At 52.7% G+C, this 16,093-nt stretch overlaps 5 protein-coding genes across 5 annotated transcripts; 3 read left to right on the top strand and 2 right to left on the bottom strand.

Moving 5' to 3' along the window:
• Positions 1-48: 48 nt before the first annotated feature.
• On the top strand, positions 49-1,113 carry TRIVIDRAFT_51992 (uncharacterized protein; the record flags this gene model as incomplete). The annotated part of the gene is made up of 2 exons (XM_014100071.1): positions 49-358; positions 512-1,113. 2 exons carry the CDS (start codon positions 49-51, stop codon positions 1,111-1,113), a joined length of 912 nt encoding a protein of 303 aa, XP_013955546.1.
• Positions 1,114-1,162: 49 nt separating this feature from the next.
• TRIVIDRAFT_230901 (uncharacterized protein) lies at positions 1,163-3,137 on the bottom strand (the record flags this gene model as incomplete). The annotated part of the gene is made up of 1 exon (XM_014100070.1): positions 1,163-3,137. One exon carries the CDS (start codon positions 3,033-3,035, stop codon positions 1,452-1,454), a length of 1,584 nt encoding a protein of 527 aa, XP_013955545.1.
• Positions 3,138-4,505: 1,368 nt separating this feature from the next.
• TRIVIDRAFT_78410 (uncharacterized protein) lies at positions 4,506-6,114 on the top strand (the record flags this gene model as incomplete). The annotated part of the gene is made up of 2 exons (XM_014100069.1): positions 4,506-4,824; positions 4,907-6,114. 2 exons carry the CDS (start codon positions 4,689-4,691, stop codon positions 5,881-5,883), a joined length of 1,113 nt encoding a protein of 370 aa, XP_013955544.1.
• A 684-nt stretch (positions 6,115-6,798) lies between these two features.
• TRIVIDRAFT_170804 (uncharacterized protein) lies at positions 6,799-10,282 on the top strand (the record flags this gene model as incomplete). Its single annotated transcript, XM_014100068.1, has 7 exons — positions 6,799-7,258; positions 7,328-7,414; positions 7,474-7,550; positions 7,632-7,999; positions 8,084-8,206; positions 8,249-9,517; positions 9,591-10,282. 7 exons carry the CDS (start codon positions 7,200-7,202, stop codon positions 9,777-9,779), a joined length of 2,172 nt encoding a protein of 723 aa, XP_013955543.1.
• A 340-nt stretch (positions 10,283-10,622) lies between these two features.
• Positions 10,623-13,051, bottom strand: TRIVIDRAFT_192230 (uncharacterized protein; the record flags this gene model as incomplete). Its single annotated transcript, XM_014100067.1, has 5 exons — positions 10,623-10,654; positions 10,868-11,939; positions 12,003-12,215; positions 12,310-12,736; positions 12,801-13,051. The coding sequence occupies 5 exons, from the start codon at positions 13,049-13,051 to the stop codon at positions 10,623-10,625; spliced, it is 1,995 nt and encodes a 664-aa protein (XP_013955542.1).
• Positions 13,052-16,093: the final 3,042 nt, after the last annotated feature.

The following is a 16,093-nucleotide window of genomic DNA, read 5'->3' as shown; positions in this document are numbered from 1 at the left end:
AACATTGAACCATCTCAACTCATAGATAAACACACATGTCAACACACAATGGCAACTCCCTTCACAGACGATAAATCCCCAATATGCATCCCCTTCATCCTCAACCGCCTCCAACTCCACCACCAAGCCAACGCCTCCAGCAGTAACCCCCCGCCGCCTCCCCTCATCATCGGCCTCAATGGCCTCCAAGGCGTCGGCAAATCCACCCTCGTCGGGCCCCTCGCCGAGGCCCTCGAGCGCAAGGGCATCCCCACGCTCGTCTGCAGCATCGACGACTTTTACCTGACGCACGAGCAGCAGCTCGCATTGGCGCGTGAGAATCCGGAGAACGCCCTGTGGCAGGTCCGCGGGGAGCCAGGTATGTATGGTCCTTACTCGCTATCTCACTCATTCACTTACACCACTTGAATGCACACCCTTCCTTATATATCTACCTATGTCTATATATAATTCACTACTCACTTAAAATGCAACAAACCTCCTCAAACTCACAGCTCACATCCCCCCACAGGCACCCACGACATCCCCCTCCTCAAATCCGTCTTCTCCTCCCTCCTCACCCACACCCCAACCTCCATCCCCCAATACGACAAAGCCCTCTTCTCCGGCCAAGGCGGCCGTCTCCCCGCCTCCACCTGGAAACAAGTCAACCAGCAGCAGCCCCCCCAAAACCCCCTCCAAGTCGTCATCCTCGAGGGCTGGTGCATCGGCTTCCGCCCCATCTCCCCCGAAGCCATCGCCGCGAAACACTCCGCCCCCAGCCGAACTCTCCAGCAGCATCGTCTCGAGCACCTCCTCGCCATCAACGAGAAACTCGGCGAGTATGATGATGTGACGCACTTGTTTGACGCTTTTCTGCACATTGACTCGGAGGATACCGAGTATGTCTACGGTTGGCGCCAGGAACAGGAGGACTATCTTCGTCTGGCGAGGGGGGATCCCAACGCCGGAATGACCAAGGAGCAGGTTGTCAAGTTTGTCGACGCCTATTACCCGGCCTACGAGCTCTACTCCGAGGGTCTTCGGAACGGTCTCTTCACAGACAAGCCGGGTGCTCAGTTGCGGATGGTGGTTGGACGTGATAGAAAGGTGAAGCAGGTAATTGAGATTTGAACACGAGAGAGAGAGAGAGAGAGAGAGAGAGAGAGAGAGAGAGAGAGAGAGAGAGAGAGAGAGAGAATTCTAGATTGCGCAACATGAGCACATCTTAGCTAGACCCTTCCATTTATATCCCAAAAAAACAATCTCATTTCATTAGGTCATTACCCACCAACGCCATACTGTTCGTTGCGAGGCTCAAAGACGCTTCAGACCACGCCCAGCGCCACCCATCCCATTCCATCCGTCAAGCATGTTAGTGAGAACAATGCACATGAATAACCCCAACTCCAGATTCAAAACGACACAGCGCCAAGGGAAAATGCAGCTTGCTCAAGTAAAAAGACCAAGCATCACTGCTGGGCGGCCCTGGCATCGCTCGGAGTCATCATACGCTGGCCATCTTGCAACATCTGGCCCAGTTTCTTGTCAATAGCCACCCCCTGTTTCCGGACCGCCTCCTCACGAGCAGCTGCCTCATCCTCAAACTCCTCTATCACTCTGCGCCTGTTACGCCTAACCAGTCTCAGTTTATGCATAATCTCAGAGAATTGCTCAGCAAACCAGTCCCCCGCCTCTTCCCAGTCGTCAAATTCCATGTTTGCAAACATAAGACGCTGGTCCTTGTCGCTCTGGCGTTGGCCCTGCACCAGCTTTGCGGTGCGAGCGTCCGGAGTACCCAAAGTGCCTCCTGAACCGGACTGCGTGGTCGCCTTGGAGGGATCGTAGTCAAATGGTTCCTTGTGAAGGTCGTCGTAGGTCATGGCGCTAAGAGCAATGTCGTCGTAATCGAGGCTCTCACGTCTCCGTTTTTTGTCTTTCGGTGCCGACGGCTCAAAAGGTTGGACAGTTGTCGCCATGAGACGCTCCAACGCAGCTCGATGTGGTGATAAGGGATGCCCTCTTACTCTGGGGGTGGCATGTCCGTCTTCGCCGCCGCCTACAGTAGATATACCATCGTCCTGGTCCCCATTCTCCTCGTCGTAAGCTGCCCCTTGCATCCCCTCTTCATCCTCTACCTCCTCCAGCGCCCTAAATCTGGCCATAGGACGAAAGTCGTCTCCCCTATCTCTCATCGGCCGCCCTCTAGTCGTGAAAGCAGGAGACGTGCTCCGCTTTTCTCTGTCATTATACTCAAGCTGTCTTGGTCTTGGCACATGTCGAAAGTTGGCCTCGCGCACAGGCAAATTGGCTTGTTTATCTGGTGATGCGTCTGGTCGATTGTAGGTCGGTCGAGAGTTTCCAGGTGGTCTGCTGTACCCATTGAGGACGGTTCTGTTAAAACCATCGTTCATGTACGTGGAAGTGGGGTTGTGATGCCTAGCACCCGGAACGACTTTCATGAGGAGGTCTTCCCCAATCTGAAAGGCGGCACCGTCATTCGGGAAAAATCTCCTATCAAAGTTGTAGCGGGGTGCAGGTCTGGTTATGGAAGCAGCAGCGGCGCCAGGGACAGCAGGTACAGGAGCAGTAACAGCTGTATTCTTCTTGTCCAGTATTGGTTCGGGATCGGCTTCGGATGGCTCGTACTGCGGTGTTGTTAGGCCAGAATTCATAAAGCTGTCACCTAATTGGGAGCCCGTAAAGATGTCCATGTTGCGATGTTGGCTGGCTGGGGACTGCGATTGAGATCGCTGTACCGACTCGGGCGGCGGCTGGCTAAATCTCCGCTGATGTATGTTGGGCTGGCGAGCATTGGCCCCTGGGACAGGAACTCGAGCGCTGTCGGCCAATTCTCTCCGCTCCATAGCCAGCGTAAAGGCCGGGGCAGAGCTCTGATAGCGCTCTGGCTCGCGGGTCTGCTGGGCTACCGCATTGCCGTTGAAGTTTGCATTGGTGGTCACGTCGTTGTTGGACCTGGCCTTGGCATCGCTTTCGGATTTGAGGCGTGCAAACATCTGCAGCCGGCTTGATCGCTCCTTCAACGAGGCCGGCATTTTGCTGGTGATTCGTTGTGCTTTCCCTCCCAACTCAAGATTGCATGTGGTTCAGGTCTTTGCGCCAGCACAAATGAATTGAATTGGAATCGCTCGTCGTGGTGGGGAATAAAAGCCTCGCACCAGTGAGGGGCTGCGAAGATGAAGAAGAAGAAAATTGGTTCGCGGCCAGAAGGACGAAGAGGAGGAAGGAGATGGGGTCGGTGGCAGGTTGGGCTTGGGAAGCAAGGCGCGAGCGGTGACAGTGCCGCCACAAGCAGGAAAAAAAAAAGACAAGACAGGAAATAAAACCAGATGGGTATTCGGATAACAAAGAATGCTCCGGACAAGAGAAAGAGAGGGGAAATGACTGAACTGAGAGGGGGGAAATGCTGCGATTGTGCAGCCCACCCGCAAGAGAAGGGAAGAAAAGAAGAGAAGAAAAACAAAACGAGGCGCCGATGATGCCCGATCTAACTCAGATCCAGCAGATCAAGCGCCGGCGATGCTGGTTTGAAACACGGCGCCAACAGTCCAAGCGCTGCCACCACGAGCTTTTGCGCGTCTGGCTGGAGCAAGAACAGGCGCGCGCAGTCAGGTGACGTGGTAGAAGATGGAGGAGATGGACAAGAATGGTACAAACTACATGTACAAAGACAGGCCCAGAGTCGATGCCGTCATGAACAAGAACGATTCGAGATAAGCTCGGCCTGAAATTGCTGCTAATACGACTCCGCCAGGTTTAGGTAGCTGGTAGTCCCGCCTGCTGCCAAGTACCGCGGCATTGCTACAGTACTCAGGTGTGCGAATACTCCGAGTCCATGGCGTCGTAGCGAGTATTACCTCGTATATACCTGTGTGCATGTCCCGTTGCTTCGTATTATCAAACCCATAGGGGCACTGTGCACAGACAGGTAGATATCTCATCTACCTATTACGGCAGTATAACATCAACAGCCTCTATCTCTCTCTCTCCTCTCACCAACATCAATGCCCTGTAATATGTACTCGTACCCGCTCGGGACTCGGAACCTGGATCGTCCCAACTGTGGCACTAACTTTTCCCCGGTTCTTCCAGCGCCTCTCTATTTTTTTTCTCCCTCCTCCCTCCCTACCTACGTAAGTTATGGAGCACTGCCTGCACTCCGGCTCAGCTGCAGCCAAGGTCTCAGCTCGTCCCAGGATTGTCTTTTAAGCTCCAGGCGATGCACGCAGCTCACGCCTATCGCCCAGGGCTCCGTTGGAGACTTTTGAAGCCCTTTTGACTTTTGAGCCCCCTGGAAAGCTGGCTCAGGTTCGAATAAACAAGGTTCAAGGCTCCCTGGCCTGCCCTCTCCACCCGCCCAAGCCTTGGCAGAACTCGTGCATGCTCTTACCAGATTCTGCCTCGAAGCGTGTGACCATGGGCTCAGCATCTCTCCAGCCTGTCGACCCACCTCGTGCTTCCACTTCTCTTCAAGTTTCACACCCATTCATCCCTAGCTGCGGCATGCGGATGCTGTAGCTGTTCAGTCTTGGAGATTGCAGACCCGTGACGGCAGGCTGTTGGCTCCATCCGAACACATACTTATACCTTCAAGTCCGTGTCCGCGACGGCCCATCGACCCTCACGCAAGTTTTTCCTAGCATCCAGCCCGGGGGGATAGACGCAGATAGAGATCGCACTTTCGTTCGATGGCGTCACCTACGCCAGAAGCTGGGTCGTCGACATTGACTCCCAGCTCTCCCACCCCAGCCTCGGCCTCAACATCGTCCTCATCCAGGCCAGCCGGATCCGACGCTCGCCAACGCCCAGTGAGAACAATCCCTCGTAAGGACATGCAAGCAGTCTGTTGTGCCGGCGGCTCCGGCCTGAAGCAGGAAATGCTAATCTTGTCTCTTCAACGCCATAGCTTGGGTTGCCATCCGTGATGACCGGAATATCCCCATCCCCGAAGAGCAGCTCCGGTTGCTAAATCCTCCTCAGCCTTCTGCCGTACCACAGCGCAATGGCATCCCCCAGCCGCCCCAACGGCGGCTTTCCAAAGATGGATACGCTTGGGAAGAAGACCCTAAGCTGGGCTCTCCCCAAGACCAGCACGGCCGGATACCGCACTTGTTCAAGTACGGACGAGCCTCAGCACGAGGAAGAAAGTGGGATCACCTTCGATCTGCCGAGCCCGTCATAGTATCCGCGCAACAACCGGCGTACGGACAGCCGTCGACTTCGTGGGCAGAATTCATACGATCATCGGCATGGGGGCGCCCGCAAGAGAGCCATATAGTCGACATTGAGGCCCTCAACCATCTGCAGCCGGGCTACGCCAGGCCCCTCGACGAGATGCTTTTGCACCTACCGGACAACAAGCACGACCGGCGGGACAAATCCGCACTCTCCAAACGCTTGTGGAACCGCTTTATGCGCAGTTCTCTCTCCCCATTGCTCTTCCGACTGACTGTTATAGTCATGTCTGTGATAGCCCTAGGAATTGCCGCAAGGATGTTTGATCTCGAAGACAAGGCGCTAGGCGAGAGCGCTGAGCGGACACAGTCCATCTTTGCCATTGCAGTGGACTCGGTGGCCATTCCCTTCAACGGGTACATGATATATGATGAGTACACGGGGAAGCCACTTGGTCTGCGCTCGGCCCGCTCGAAAATGTCTCTTATCCTGCTGGATCTGTTCTTTATCATATTCAAATCGGCAGGCACCGCTCTCGCCTTTGAGCATGTCGTCTATCACACCTTTGGCGACCACATCGTTCGGGGCCTGGCCAAGGGTCTCGCGACGTTTATGCTTCTCGGCCTTCTCGCATGGACCGCCAATCTCTGCGTCAACATCTTCCGGGTGGTAGAGCGGTTGGGCGGTGGTGATGACGAGCGCATGTGACCGAACCAAGCGCGGGAAAAGCGCAAACAGCGTGATTTAATTGTTAATTTCTAATTCTTTGAGCGTTTGTCAAGTCAGGGATCCATACGGCGTCAATCGGTGGTCTTACGAGGCATTACGAAATGAATGAAGCTTATGAATGGTTCCAGCCGTCTGATTCAAGACGATTCTGTATATACCCTCAGCCAGTACTATATCTCTCTATATCAATATACAATGTACATAACAAACAAGAAAAATATGCAGCTTTGCGAGGTGCCCTCATATTTTAGGCAGCATGAGGCTCTTCAAGTTACAGTGGAGCTGAGTGCCGTTTGAATCATACGTGGGCAGTGAGTAATACTGCGGGTAGATGCAGAACGCTCCTATCCTGTACCTAAACTTGCCAGTAGTACCTAGTATTAGTAGACGAGGGAGAGCTGCCTGCGGCTGGAAGTTTAGCAGCTCTGCTTAGTGCTAGCTTGCCTAGCAGCCCACAGCAGTACAGGGAGGGAGGTACAGCTGGGCAGGGAGCAATTCGATTCTACCAAGGGATTCACCCTTTGTCTTTGCTCTAGGAGACTCTGGCCAAATTGTGCAAAAAGGTGTATACCTTTGACAAGAATAGTACTAGTACTAGTATAAGAATGAAACAAAGAAACGGCCTTTGAACCATTCAACGCGTCTACCATCTCATAGTAAGTACAACCAACTCAGCAGCATAAGCCAAAAGGCGGTTGAGCAGGGCAGAAAGCGGCGCTAAACCCCTTGTGGCTGCAGGCCTGCCTTGCCAAGGAGCCTTGCCTCAGCAACTCGAGCTTTGGGTTTGACTGCCTGATCCCTCATCATTACGTCTGTTTGTCTACTCCTCAGCCTCCCTTTTCCTTCATTCTCCCCCCCGACTTTCTCTTCTTTTCTTCCTGCATCTCTTCGCAGCGAACTGGCCGAGGGACTTCCAAACTCCTCCCTCGCCTTCCATTTGCTCGCGTCGAGCTCGCTGGCCCGTGGTTTTGCTTGCAATCGAGTGACCCACTGCCCGTCCGGCTGGTGCGTGAGCATCACCGCTGACTTCCGCTGCCTGAGGGCTCTCCCCAAGGCTTCCAAGGCTTCCAAGGTTTCTTGCAACGCCCAGTGCAGCACATCAACCACGGCGACTTCCTCGGTCCTCGCCGCCGCAGCTCTCGTCCGCCTCATCCGCCGCGGTAATCCCGAGCCAACACAGGCGATCCGTCCGCTGCGTGCGTCGTCGACCAATCCGCCCACGCGAGCCGCAGGAGCATAGCATCACCCTTCACCCCGCCTTGCCGCTTCTCGACAGCGCTCGCTCCACACGCTCCATGATGGTGGCCAGAATGGGAATGCCTGCGGTTCCAAACCGTGAGGACATCAAAGCAACGTGAGTCGCCGCCCATGCAGCACCCATGGTAACGTCGCTGCCGTGACATGACATTAACGGCCCCTGCAGATGGAAGTACCTAGAGGATGGCATCACCCGCATCATGAACGATCTCGAACAGGGCATGGACATGCAAATGTACATGGGAGTCTATACGTACGTTGTGTCTTTTTGCGCCCTCGCACGCCCACGCCTGAATGCTCACATGGTCGCAGCGCCGTTCATAACTTCTGTACCTCGCAGAAAGCCGTTGGCCTCAGTGGCCCTACCATGACTACAAGTCATCGTGGAGGTTCGTTTGCATCCCCATCCCTCTCCCCCCCAAGCTGGACGCTTGCTAACTTGTTCCTCTCCCTTCTCGTCGACTGAACAGCTCACTTGCTGGGTGAAGATCTCTACAACCACTTGATCAAGTATCTCCAGCGTCATTTAGCGGACCTGGTCCAGGCGTCCAAATCCCACACAGACGAGGCCTTGCTGGCCTACTACATCAAAGAATGGAATCGGTACACCGTCGCTGCTAAATACATTCACCACTTGTTCCAGTATCTTAATAGGCACTGGGTCAAGCGCGAAATCGACGAAGGCAAGAAGAACATCTACGATGTCTATACTCTGCACCTTGTTCAGTGGCGCAAAGTCCTGTTCGAACAGGTGTCGGAGAAGGTGATGGATGCTGTCCTAAAGCTTGTGGAGAAGCAGAGGAACGGCGAGACTATCGAGTACGGCCAGATAAAACAGGTCGTTGACTCGTTTGTGTCGCTTGGCCTGGACGAGGCTGATCCATCCAAGTCAACGCTCGATGTTTACAGATACCACTTTGAGCGCCCCTTTTTATCCGCGACCAAGGAATTCTACCAGGCTGAATCCAAGCAGTTTGTCGCCGAGAACACCGTGGTTGAGTACATGAAGAAGGCGGAGGCACGATTGGCAGAGGAAGAAGAGCGCGTCAACATGTACCTGCACCAAGACATTGCGCTTCCTCTCAAGAGATGCTGTAACCAAGCCCTTATTGCCGATCATTCCCTGTCGCTGAGAGAGGAATTCCAGGTCCTCTTGGACAACGATCGCGAGGATGACATGGCCAGAATGTATAACCTTCTATCTCGCATTCCCGACGGTCTAGATCCGCTACGCACCAGATTCGAGACCCATGTCCGGAAAGCAGGGTTGGCCGCCGTCCAAAAGGTCCAGTCCTCCGAGGGAGACAAGCTGGAGCCCAAGGTCTACGTCGACGCCCTGCTGGAGATCCATACCCAGTACCAGGGCTTGGTGAAGAGAGCCTTTACTGATGAGCCCGAATTTACGCGGTCTTTGGATAACGCCTGCCGTGAGTTCGTCAACCGGAACGAGGTGTGCAAGTCCGGCTCCAACAAGTCACCCGAGCTGTTGGCCAAGTATACAGATGTCCTCTTGCGCAAGAGCACCACGAGCATCGAAGAGGCCGACCTGGAGCGAACCCTGACCCAGATCATGACCGTCTTCAAGTACATCGAGGACAAGGACGTTTTCCAAAAGTTTTACTCCCGAATGCTGGCCAGGAGACTGGTGCACAGCAACTCATCCTCGGACGATGCCGAGACAAGCATGATTAGCAAGCTAAAGGAAGCCTGTGGCTTTGAGTATACCAACAAGCTTCAGCGCATGTTCCAGGACATGCAAATCTCAAAGGATCTGAACAAGGAGTTCCGAGATCACCTAGAGACTGTCGGCAATACAAAGGCTGTCGACTCTACCTTTTCCATCCTGGGAACAGGCTTCTGGCCGTTGACACCACCAAGCACCAACTTTATCCCTCCTTCGGAGATTTCCGCTGAAATTGACCGATTTGTTCGATTTTATAAGCACAAGCATGATGGCCGCAAGCTGACATGGTTGTGGCACCTGTGCAAGGGTGAGATCAAGGCCGGCTATTGCAAGAATAGCAAGACACCCTACACTTTCCAGGTTTCAATCTACCAAATGTCCATTCTCCTCTTGTTCAACGAGAAGGACAGCTACAGCTATGATGACATCTCCGGCGCCACGGAGCTGAGCTCCGAGGTGCTTGACCAAGCCCTTGCCGTAATACTCAAGGCAAAGGTGTTGTTGATGGATGGCGGCGATAAGCCCGGGCCCGGCAAGACTTTCCGCCTCAACTACGATTTCAAGAGCAAGAAGATCAGGGTGAACCTGAACCTTGGTGGTGTCAAGGAGGCGAAGCAGGAGGAAGTCGAGACGAACAAGACCATTGAGGAGGACCGCAAATTGGTATTGCAGGTACGTTTTGAATCTACATCTAACCTCCCAGAAAGCACAAGTCATGACAAATGCTAACCTACCACCCCCACAGTCTGCAATTGTTCGTATAATGAAGGCGCGAAAGAAGATGAAGCACACGCAGCTCGTGAGCGAGACCATTAACCAGATCCGGTCTCGGTTTGTCCCCAAGGTCGGCGACATTAAAAAGTGCATAGAAATTCTCCTGGACAAGGAGTATCTTGAGCGTCTGGACGATGATGAATTGGGCTACTTAGCATAAAATATTCTTCTTTAACCTCCGGTAGAATTCACGGAGCTTGTCAACGATTCTCCTTCCCCCCCTTTTTTTTTCCTTTTCTCCTCGATACAGGCATGTCTATCCACACGTTTTCTTCACTCAGTCGGTCATTCATGCGTAGATTCAGGTCATACTGGGATTGGGATTAGCTGGAGTGGGTATGGTTGGTTGGGTTGCTTTGTTTTTCTTTTTCTTTCCTCTGTTTACACGCTTGACTTTTTTTCATATTTGGCGATATGCCTAGCTAAACAGAGAATTATGTGGCCCAGCAGAGTCTAGACGTGGGGGTTTCTCGTTGCAAGTCCCAGATTGCGCGAGTTGTCTCTGTTGTGTTTTTGAGGTTCTCGTGTCTGGAGGTTTTGGCTTTTGGTTTCTTTGTGGTAGAACTGCATTTGCAAGTTCGACTGACTGGGTGTGTGATGTTATGAAAAGGAGTAGTTAGGCAGCTTAAGGAAATAAATGGATGGTATTATTATATCTTCTTGAACAAACACAGTAAGTCAAAAGTGAATTGAATGTATGCTTGTGTATATATATAACTGCAAATCCCAACCTCTCCTTTTTATCCAAGTCAGTCATCTCCCATTACCGCCCATACATTCATTACAAGAAAGAAAATGTATGATAAGCCTCCTTGGGTTCTTTTTATCTGTTTGACATTGCTTTCTTGCTTGACTGTGTGCGAATCTTTCCTTGCATTTGGCGGGTTATATTTTCATTTCTGTTTTGTTTTGTTTCCCCAAGCGCAGCACCATCTTGTAATATCCATCCATTCATCCATCCATCCATTGCATCCCGTCTTCATTCGTCAATGTCCTGTTTCCCTTATCCCATATACATCTTCTCACCTCTTGTCTCTATTTGTCCAAGTCATGTTTCTCTTTAATTTGTCATGTAGATATATATAAAAAAACCACCAGATAAAAAAAATTATCCCGCTCAATCAGCTCTTTTGGTCCCGCCATTGCCAACCAGCGTCTCCTCGTGAAAGCCATCGTCATACTCCCTCGGATACTGCGTCAAAGGAGCCGCGGCATCGGCGCCCGAAGACCCCGTGCCGGGCCGATCACTGTCCGCAGCAGAGAGGATGCTCTCGCTGAAGCTGCCCTGCGTCATGGGCCGGTAGTCTTCGGTTGAATTGCCGCGCGAAGTCAGCATGCTGACAAACTGGTAGTCCCTCTCGATGGGGCTCGTCGGCATCGAGGCTGTTTCGTCGACTTTCTTCTTGCCCCAGCCAGCGCCCCATCCGCCGTTTTTGCGCTTCTCGCCGGCCCACGACGCCCAGCTTGCCATGTAGGCGCTGGCTCTGCTGCTGACCGTCTCCTGCGGCTTTGCCGTGTCAACGCTAATACCGTTCATGCTGTTTCTTTTGCTTCCGTTGCCTTCGGTGAGTCTGGTGGTCTCTTCAGTACGACGGCGTTGCGCCTCACGCATCTGCTCCATGTCGTTGTACAGCCTGTTGAGCATTGTCGACGCCTTCTCCCGCCCAGCGGCAAAGTTGCGCCCGAGGATGTCACGGCCCTGAGCAAAGCGTTCGTCGAGATGAAGCTCCTTTACCTGCTCTGCTATGCGTCTCTGGACATCCTCGATGGAGAGACCGCCAGCCATGGGGTGCCTTGGCTCGGAGACGGCAAACAGGTTTGTATCGGTGTACGAGTTCCACATGCGGTAGTTTTCTGTTCGCATCCACGCCTCAACCCACTCAAGCCCAAAGTCGACGGCGGGATCACTCTCTGCCGTGTTGCGGCCGGCATTGGAGTTGCTGGTGAGATAGTTGTGGAACTTGACGGAGGATATCAGACCAATGATGTAGGCTTCAAACTGGGCTCTGATATATTCTTCGCTTCCCGCGTACTGCATCGTCTTTGGCGTGCTAGGATTGGACTCGTCCCAAGTGTCATTGACCTCCTGGGTCAAGAAGTCGATCCATCTCCTATCCGCCGCAGTCAAGGACAATGCCGTTCTCAGAGAAGGTGACGTGATATTAATAGTGTTGTCATCGAGATTAATGATGATGTCGCTGTAACGGTCCTTTTGTTGGAGAAGTAGGGAGTTGGTGCTGCCGACGAGGTAGGATTTTGTGCCGACATCGGCCAGGAGATCGAGTTGCTGCAACGGAGTATATGGGCCAAAGATGCTTCCCTAAAGTTGTTTGGCATGTGAGAAGTGAGCTTCTTTAAGGAGTGTACAAGTGATGTCACATACTTTACCAAAGATCTGTAGCGGGAGGCCCATAAAGGTCAGAAGCGAGTTGCGGTTACTACTCTGCAGACTCGTCGGCTGCGCAAGTTTCTTTTCGTGACTGTTGAGCTCGGGATCTGCGCAATCTTGGAGGTTACGAATGAGTCCGGGTATCAGTGAAATGAGAGAAAATTGGACCATGCATAACCGATCACATCGCGATCCGAAGAAGAGCATCTAGGTTGGCCTTTAGCAAGTCTGGTCTTCTAACGAAACTCAAACACCATTTTTTTTTTGAAGGGAGTTTGTAGGGGGAGTGGCTACTACCAACCTTGGGCTGAAGAAGGCAGCATTTGAGCAGTACCAGAGCCTGCCACTTGAACTCGTGAATGAGCTCGCGCAGACTCATACCCAGATACTGGTCCCGCTGCGCCTCTTCTTGCAAGAGGCCTCGAGCTTTTTCATCTGCAAGACTGTCCTGGAACCCCCGCAGAATGTCGACGTCTGTAAACTCGCGCTGGGCAAACCATGCTTGGGTGACTATGCTGAGGCGCTGTCTCAGCATGCCAAAGAACTGGGGGCTATCTGCGATGACGACAACCGCTTTCTGCACGGTTGAGCGAGTCACATCGGCAGGCCGGTTGATGAGCTGCGAGGAATCGAGCTGGCGAGTGCATGATATGCCGAACAGGGACGTTGCCGGCCCGTCGTCGGTCTCGGGCCGCAGCAAGGTAAAGTAGGAAAAGTCCTCCTCGGAGCTAATCAACAAACTTCAAGTCAGCAAACGACTCTCCAACAGGGACACAAAAGACAGAAACGTACGCATGCGCTCCGTCACTCAGAGCCATGAACGGCAGCAGAGTCCATCCATACTTGGCGGCGGGATCAACGCCCTCCTCGGCCCCAAACCAGCTCTCAACCTCGGGACCCCGCGCATGATGGAAGCCGACGACTGTCACCAGCGGCGTGAAGCCAGACACAAACGGGGTGGTGGGTATCGTCGGGGTAATTGGCGACAGGACACTCTTGAATTCGAGCCCATTGGGCGGGACCTTGATTCTGTCGGCGGTCATGGTTCAGGCCCCGTGTGAAGTGAATATTGCTGCAGCTCGGCGCCGCTACAGCGATGCCATGCGCTTCCGGGGAAGCTCAGTCACCGACTCGGGGGCGTCGTTCGAGTTCGAGTTCGGAGAGACTCGGCCGTTTTGTCGAAGTCGTTTGCTGGGAATGGATCGAGCGGGCGGCGGGCAGAAGCAAGTCGGTGTGGCGAAAAGGCGGGATTCCAAGATTGACACAGGCCGGCGTCGTGCCCAGTAAGCGGGCTCGCAAACCTCAGACTTGCTTCGGCTATTGCTCTGTGACGTGATGGAAAGCCTGGTGCAAAAAGGACAGGATCAATTCGGCTTTTGCAACAGGTCCAGGGGGGGCTCCAAACGGTCGCGCGTCCGTCTTGCTGCAAGGTGAATTGGCAATGGCGGGGGATCCCTGGCCGCCTCAGAGCACGACTAGGGTGGAGGAGGAGGAGATGCAGTGATGGAACTGCTGAGAATCAACTGCAATTGCGCTCTGCTCAGCCAAGACGGAGGATATCAGAGGAGGCGAGGGCCTCTATATGCGTCTGTGCAAGTACAGCACAGCGGGTTTATGGCTGATGGAGAGGTTGAGAGGCGAGTGGCTAGCGACGGGCCGCATAAGTTGAAGTTTATTGCCAAAGTCTCTTCGCTGGTGAGAATGAAGCGCTGACTTGAATGCTAAGGCCTGCCATGCAGAGCTGGTACAGCGCCTTAGTGCTGGCACTGACAAGAGACGATCCGCTGCGGTGGTCCACTAACAAAGATACATGGAGACGCCAACTGAACTGCCGGGCGTTGATGTCGCCTAGGGTAGGTGGACGCACATGTCAAAGTGTAGGATTGAAGATTCTTTCTCTCAGCCCGGCATCAGGCCAAAGATCAGCATTGCCTTGTGTCTGATTAGATTCATTAGGTGCTACAGTAGAGCAGGCGATGATGACGTTGCAGCTATAAACACCGTCAGATACGTCTCTTATAGTGCTTGCGAAACCCATCACCGACCCATCCCCGAGCAAAGAACATAGCAACAGCACAAACACCAAAAAAATAATAATTACATACATAAAAGGCATTGGATACCACACCACACCCACGCACACGCACACGCACAAAACACACAAAAGACTCATCTTACAGGCCGACATGATTCCACGTCAACAGCAGCCTGCCATCCCAAAGCCTTCCTTTTCCTGCACGATCTCTCTTGGCTGCAGCCCGTGCAGGGATGTGCCAGCGAATGGCAGGCCCGCATGCTGGTCTGCCAGCGTGTCTTGCATTGCATTGGCAAGCATATCCGCCTCTCTTCTGCTTCTTTGCCCTTCCCTGACTTTCTGTTTGCTTTTTGCTTTTTTTCCTGCTTCGATTCCTTTTTGCCACTATCGATATGTTGTGCTTGGGACTGGTCTAATGGGGTTCATGGGCAGCGTGATATCATGTAAGTGAGGTATCGTCATGTAGAGCCGCTTGTCGTACATAAAATAGGTAGTAGCATCTACCTCCATACGGGAGGGCACCCAGCTAGACCGCATTTTTGGGCTGTATGTCTCCGAAACTACCCAGGCATCTGCTGCATTAGAGAAGCAGATGTAGAAACCCCCAGTCAGGCTCAAAATCCAGCTCTCTCGTCCCGACATCGCGGATCCGATCACGTAACCAAAACGAGCCAGATACATGTAGCTAAGCCTAGGTGTGTTTTTGGCCACCAGAAACGCAGGCAGCAACAAGGCCAAACACATCTACATGGGCGATACAGGACAAGAGAAGCAAATTGATTCATCACATCGTCGGCGAGGTGCGTCACACGTGTAACCCAAGAAAGTCCTGCTCCCTAGGTGATGATGTAACACGGCCATATCGTAGTCTCTCTGTGTCCAATCTCGATGAAACAATCAACCAAATAGCTACCTACAACGGGATGGAAAAAGCCGCAGCGGCATCATAGGTGTGAAATACAAGGTGCAGGCATAATATCCTGGTTTTACTTTTCAGGAAAATGTAGTCTCATCTGATAATAGGGTAGTAATACATGACTCGAAGCTCGGATCCAAGCGTCTATTCCAGCATTAACATTTGTGTGGACCAAAATGAATATCGTCATATTATACCAGTGCACTCGAGCGTCGTACCAAGATACCAACAAAGGGAAATCCATCCGCCATTAGCAACTAAAAAGCAAATATCTTCTACACAAAACTAAAAATATGGCGGCCCGCACAGATTTGAAACAAAATAGTCGGGACACACGGGCAGGAAAGCAAACACAGCTCCCATGGCTGATGAAACTGCACCTAGCCACGAAGAGGTGAACAGGGGTCCGGGGAGTGGCCGTGAGAGAGGACAAAGACAAAGAGCCGGAATGAGCGGATAGATTCCGCGTTGGCTGTCCTTGTATGACAGGGAAATATACCGGAGCAAATTGGCTATGAATAGCCTCTGTGGGAAATGGATATGCGGAATATTATGCGGTATCCGTGCTCAGGATGACAGGGCAGCTGTGTAAAGACGCATTTACCAGCATCACAGTAATACAATAATACAATAATACAGTCATACAGTCATACCAGATTCGACGGGCTTCAAGATCAGATCCTTGCGTAGGATGACCATTGCCCCAACCAAATACAAGTACAAGTAGTCCATCGCCGGAACTATATACGAGGCAATTTCCTCTTTCTAAGCTCTTAGACGCAGCCAAGCAGACAGGCAGGCATTCCCGGAACGACTCCCAGAAAGCACAACCTGGATAAGGCCACGAGAGGCATCCCGGCACGTGGGAAGGATAAGCAAAAAGTGGAGGAAAGCCCGAGGAAGCAACCCTATAAAGTTTCCATCATGCACGATGAACCGTGCGCGCAGGGCAAATCCCTAATGCTAGTTGAAAGTCGTCGGGAGCAATCGTCAATAGCTCTCTGTGCGAGAATAGAGTAGGCAACCCTAGGGGTGATTTGCAGCGCCAACTCACCGAGCTCCCGATCTGCTTTGGCTCGCCTCTGTTCAAGACGATGCCCAGCAGCACTAATATGAACAAGGGGCTCTGTCCCT

This window comes from Trichoderma virens (genome assembly GCF_000170995.1).
Source record: "Trichoderma virens Gv29-8 chromosome Unknown TRIVIscaffold_72, whole genome shotgun sequence".
Lineage (NCBI taxonomy): Eukaryota > Fungi > Ascomycota > Sordariomycetes > Hypocreales > Hypocreaceae > Trichoderma > Trichoderma virens.
The sequence above is the reverse complement of the archived record's forward strand: the minus strand, read 5'-3'. Positions and strand labels throughout refer to the sequence as shown.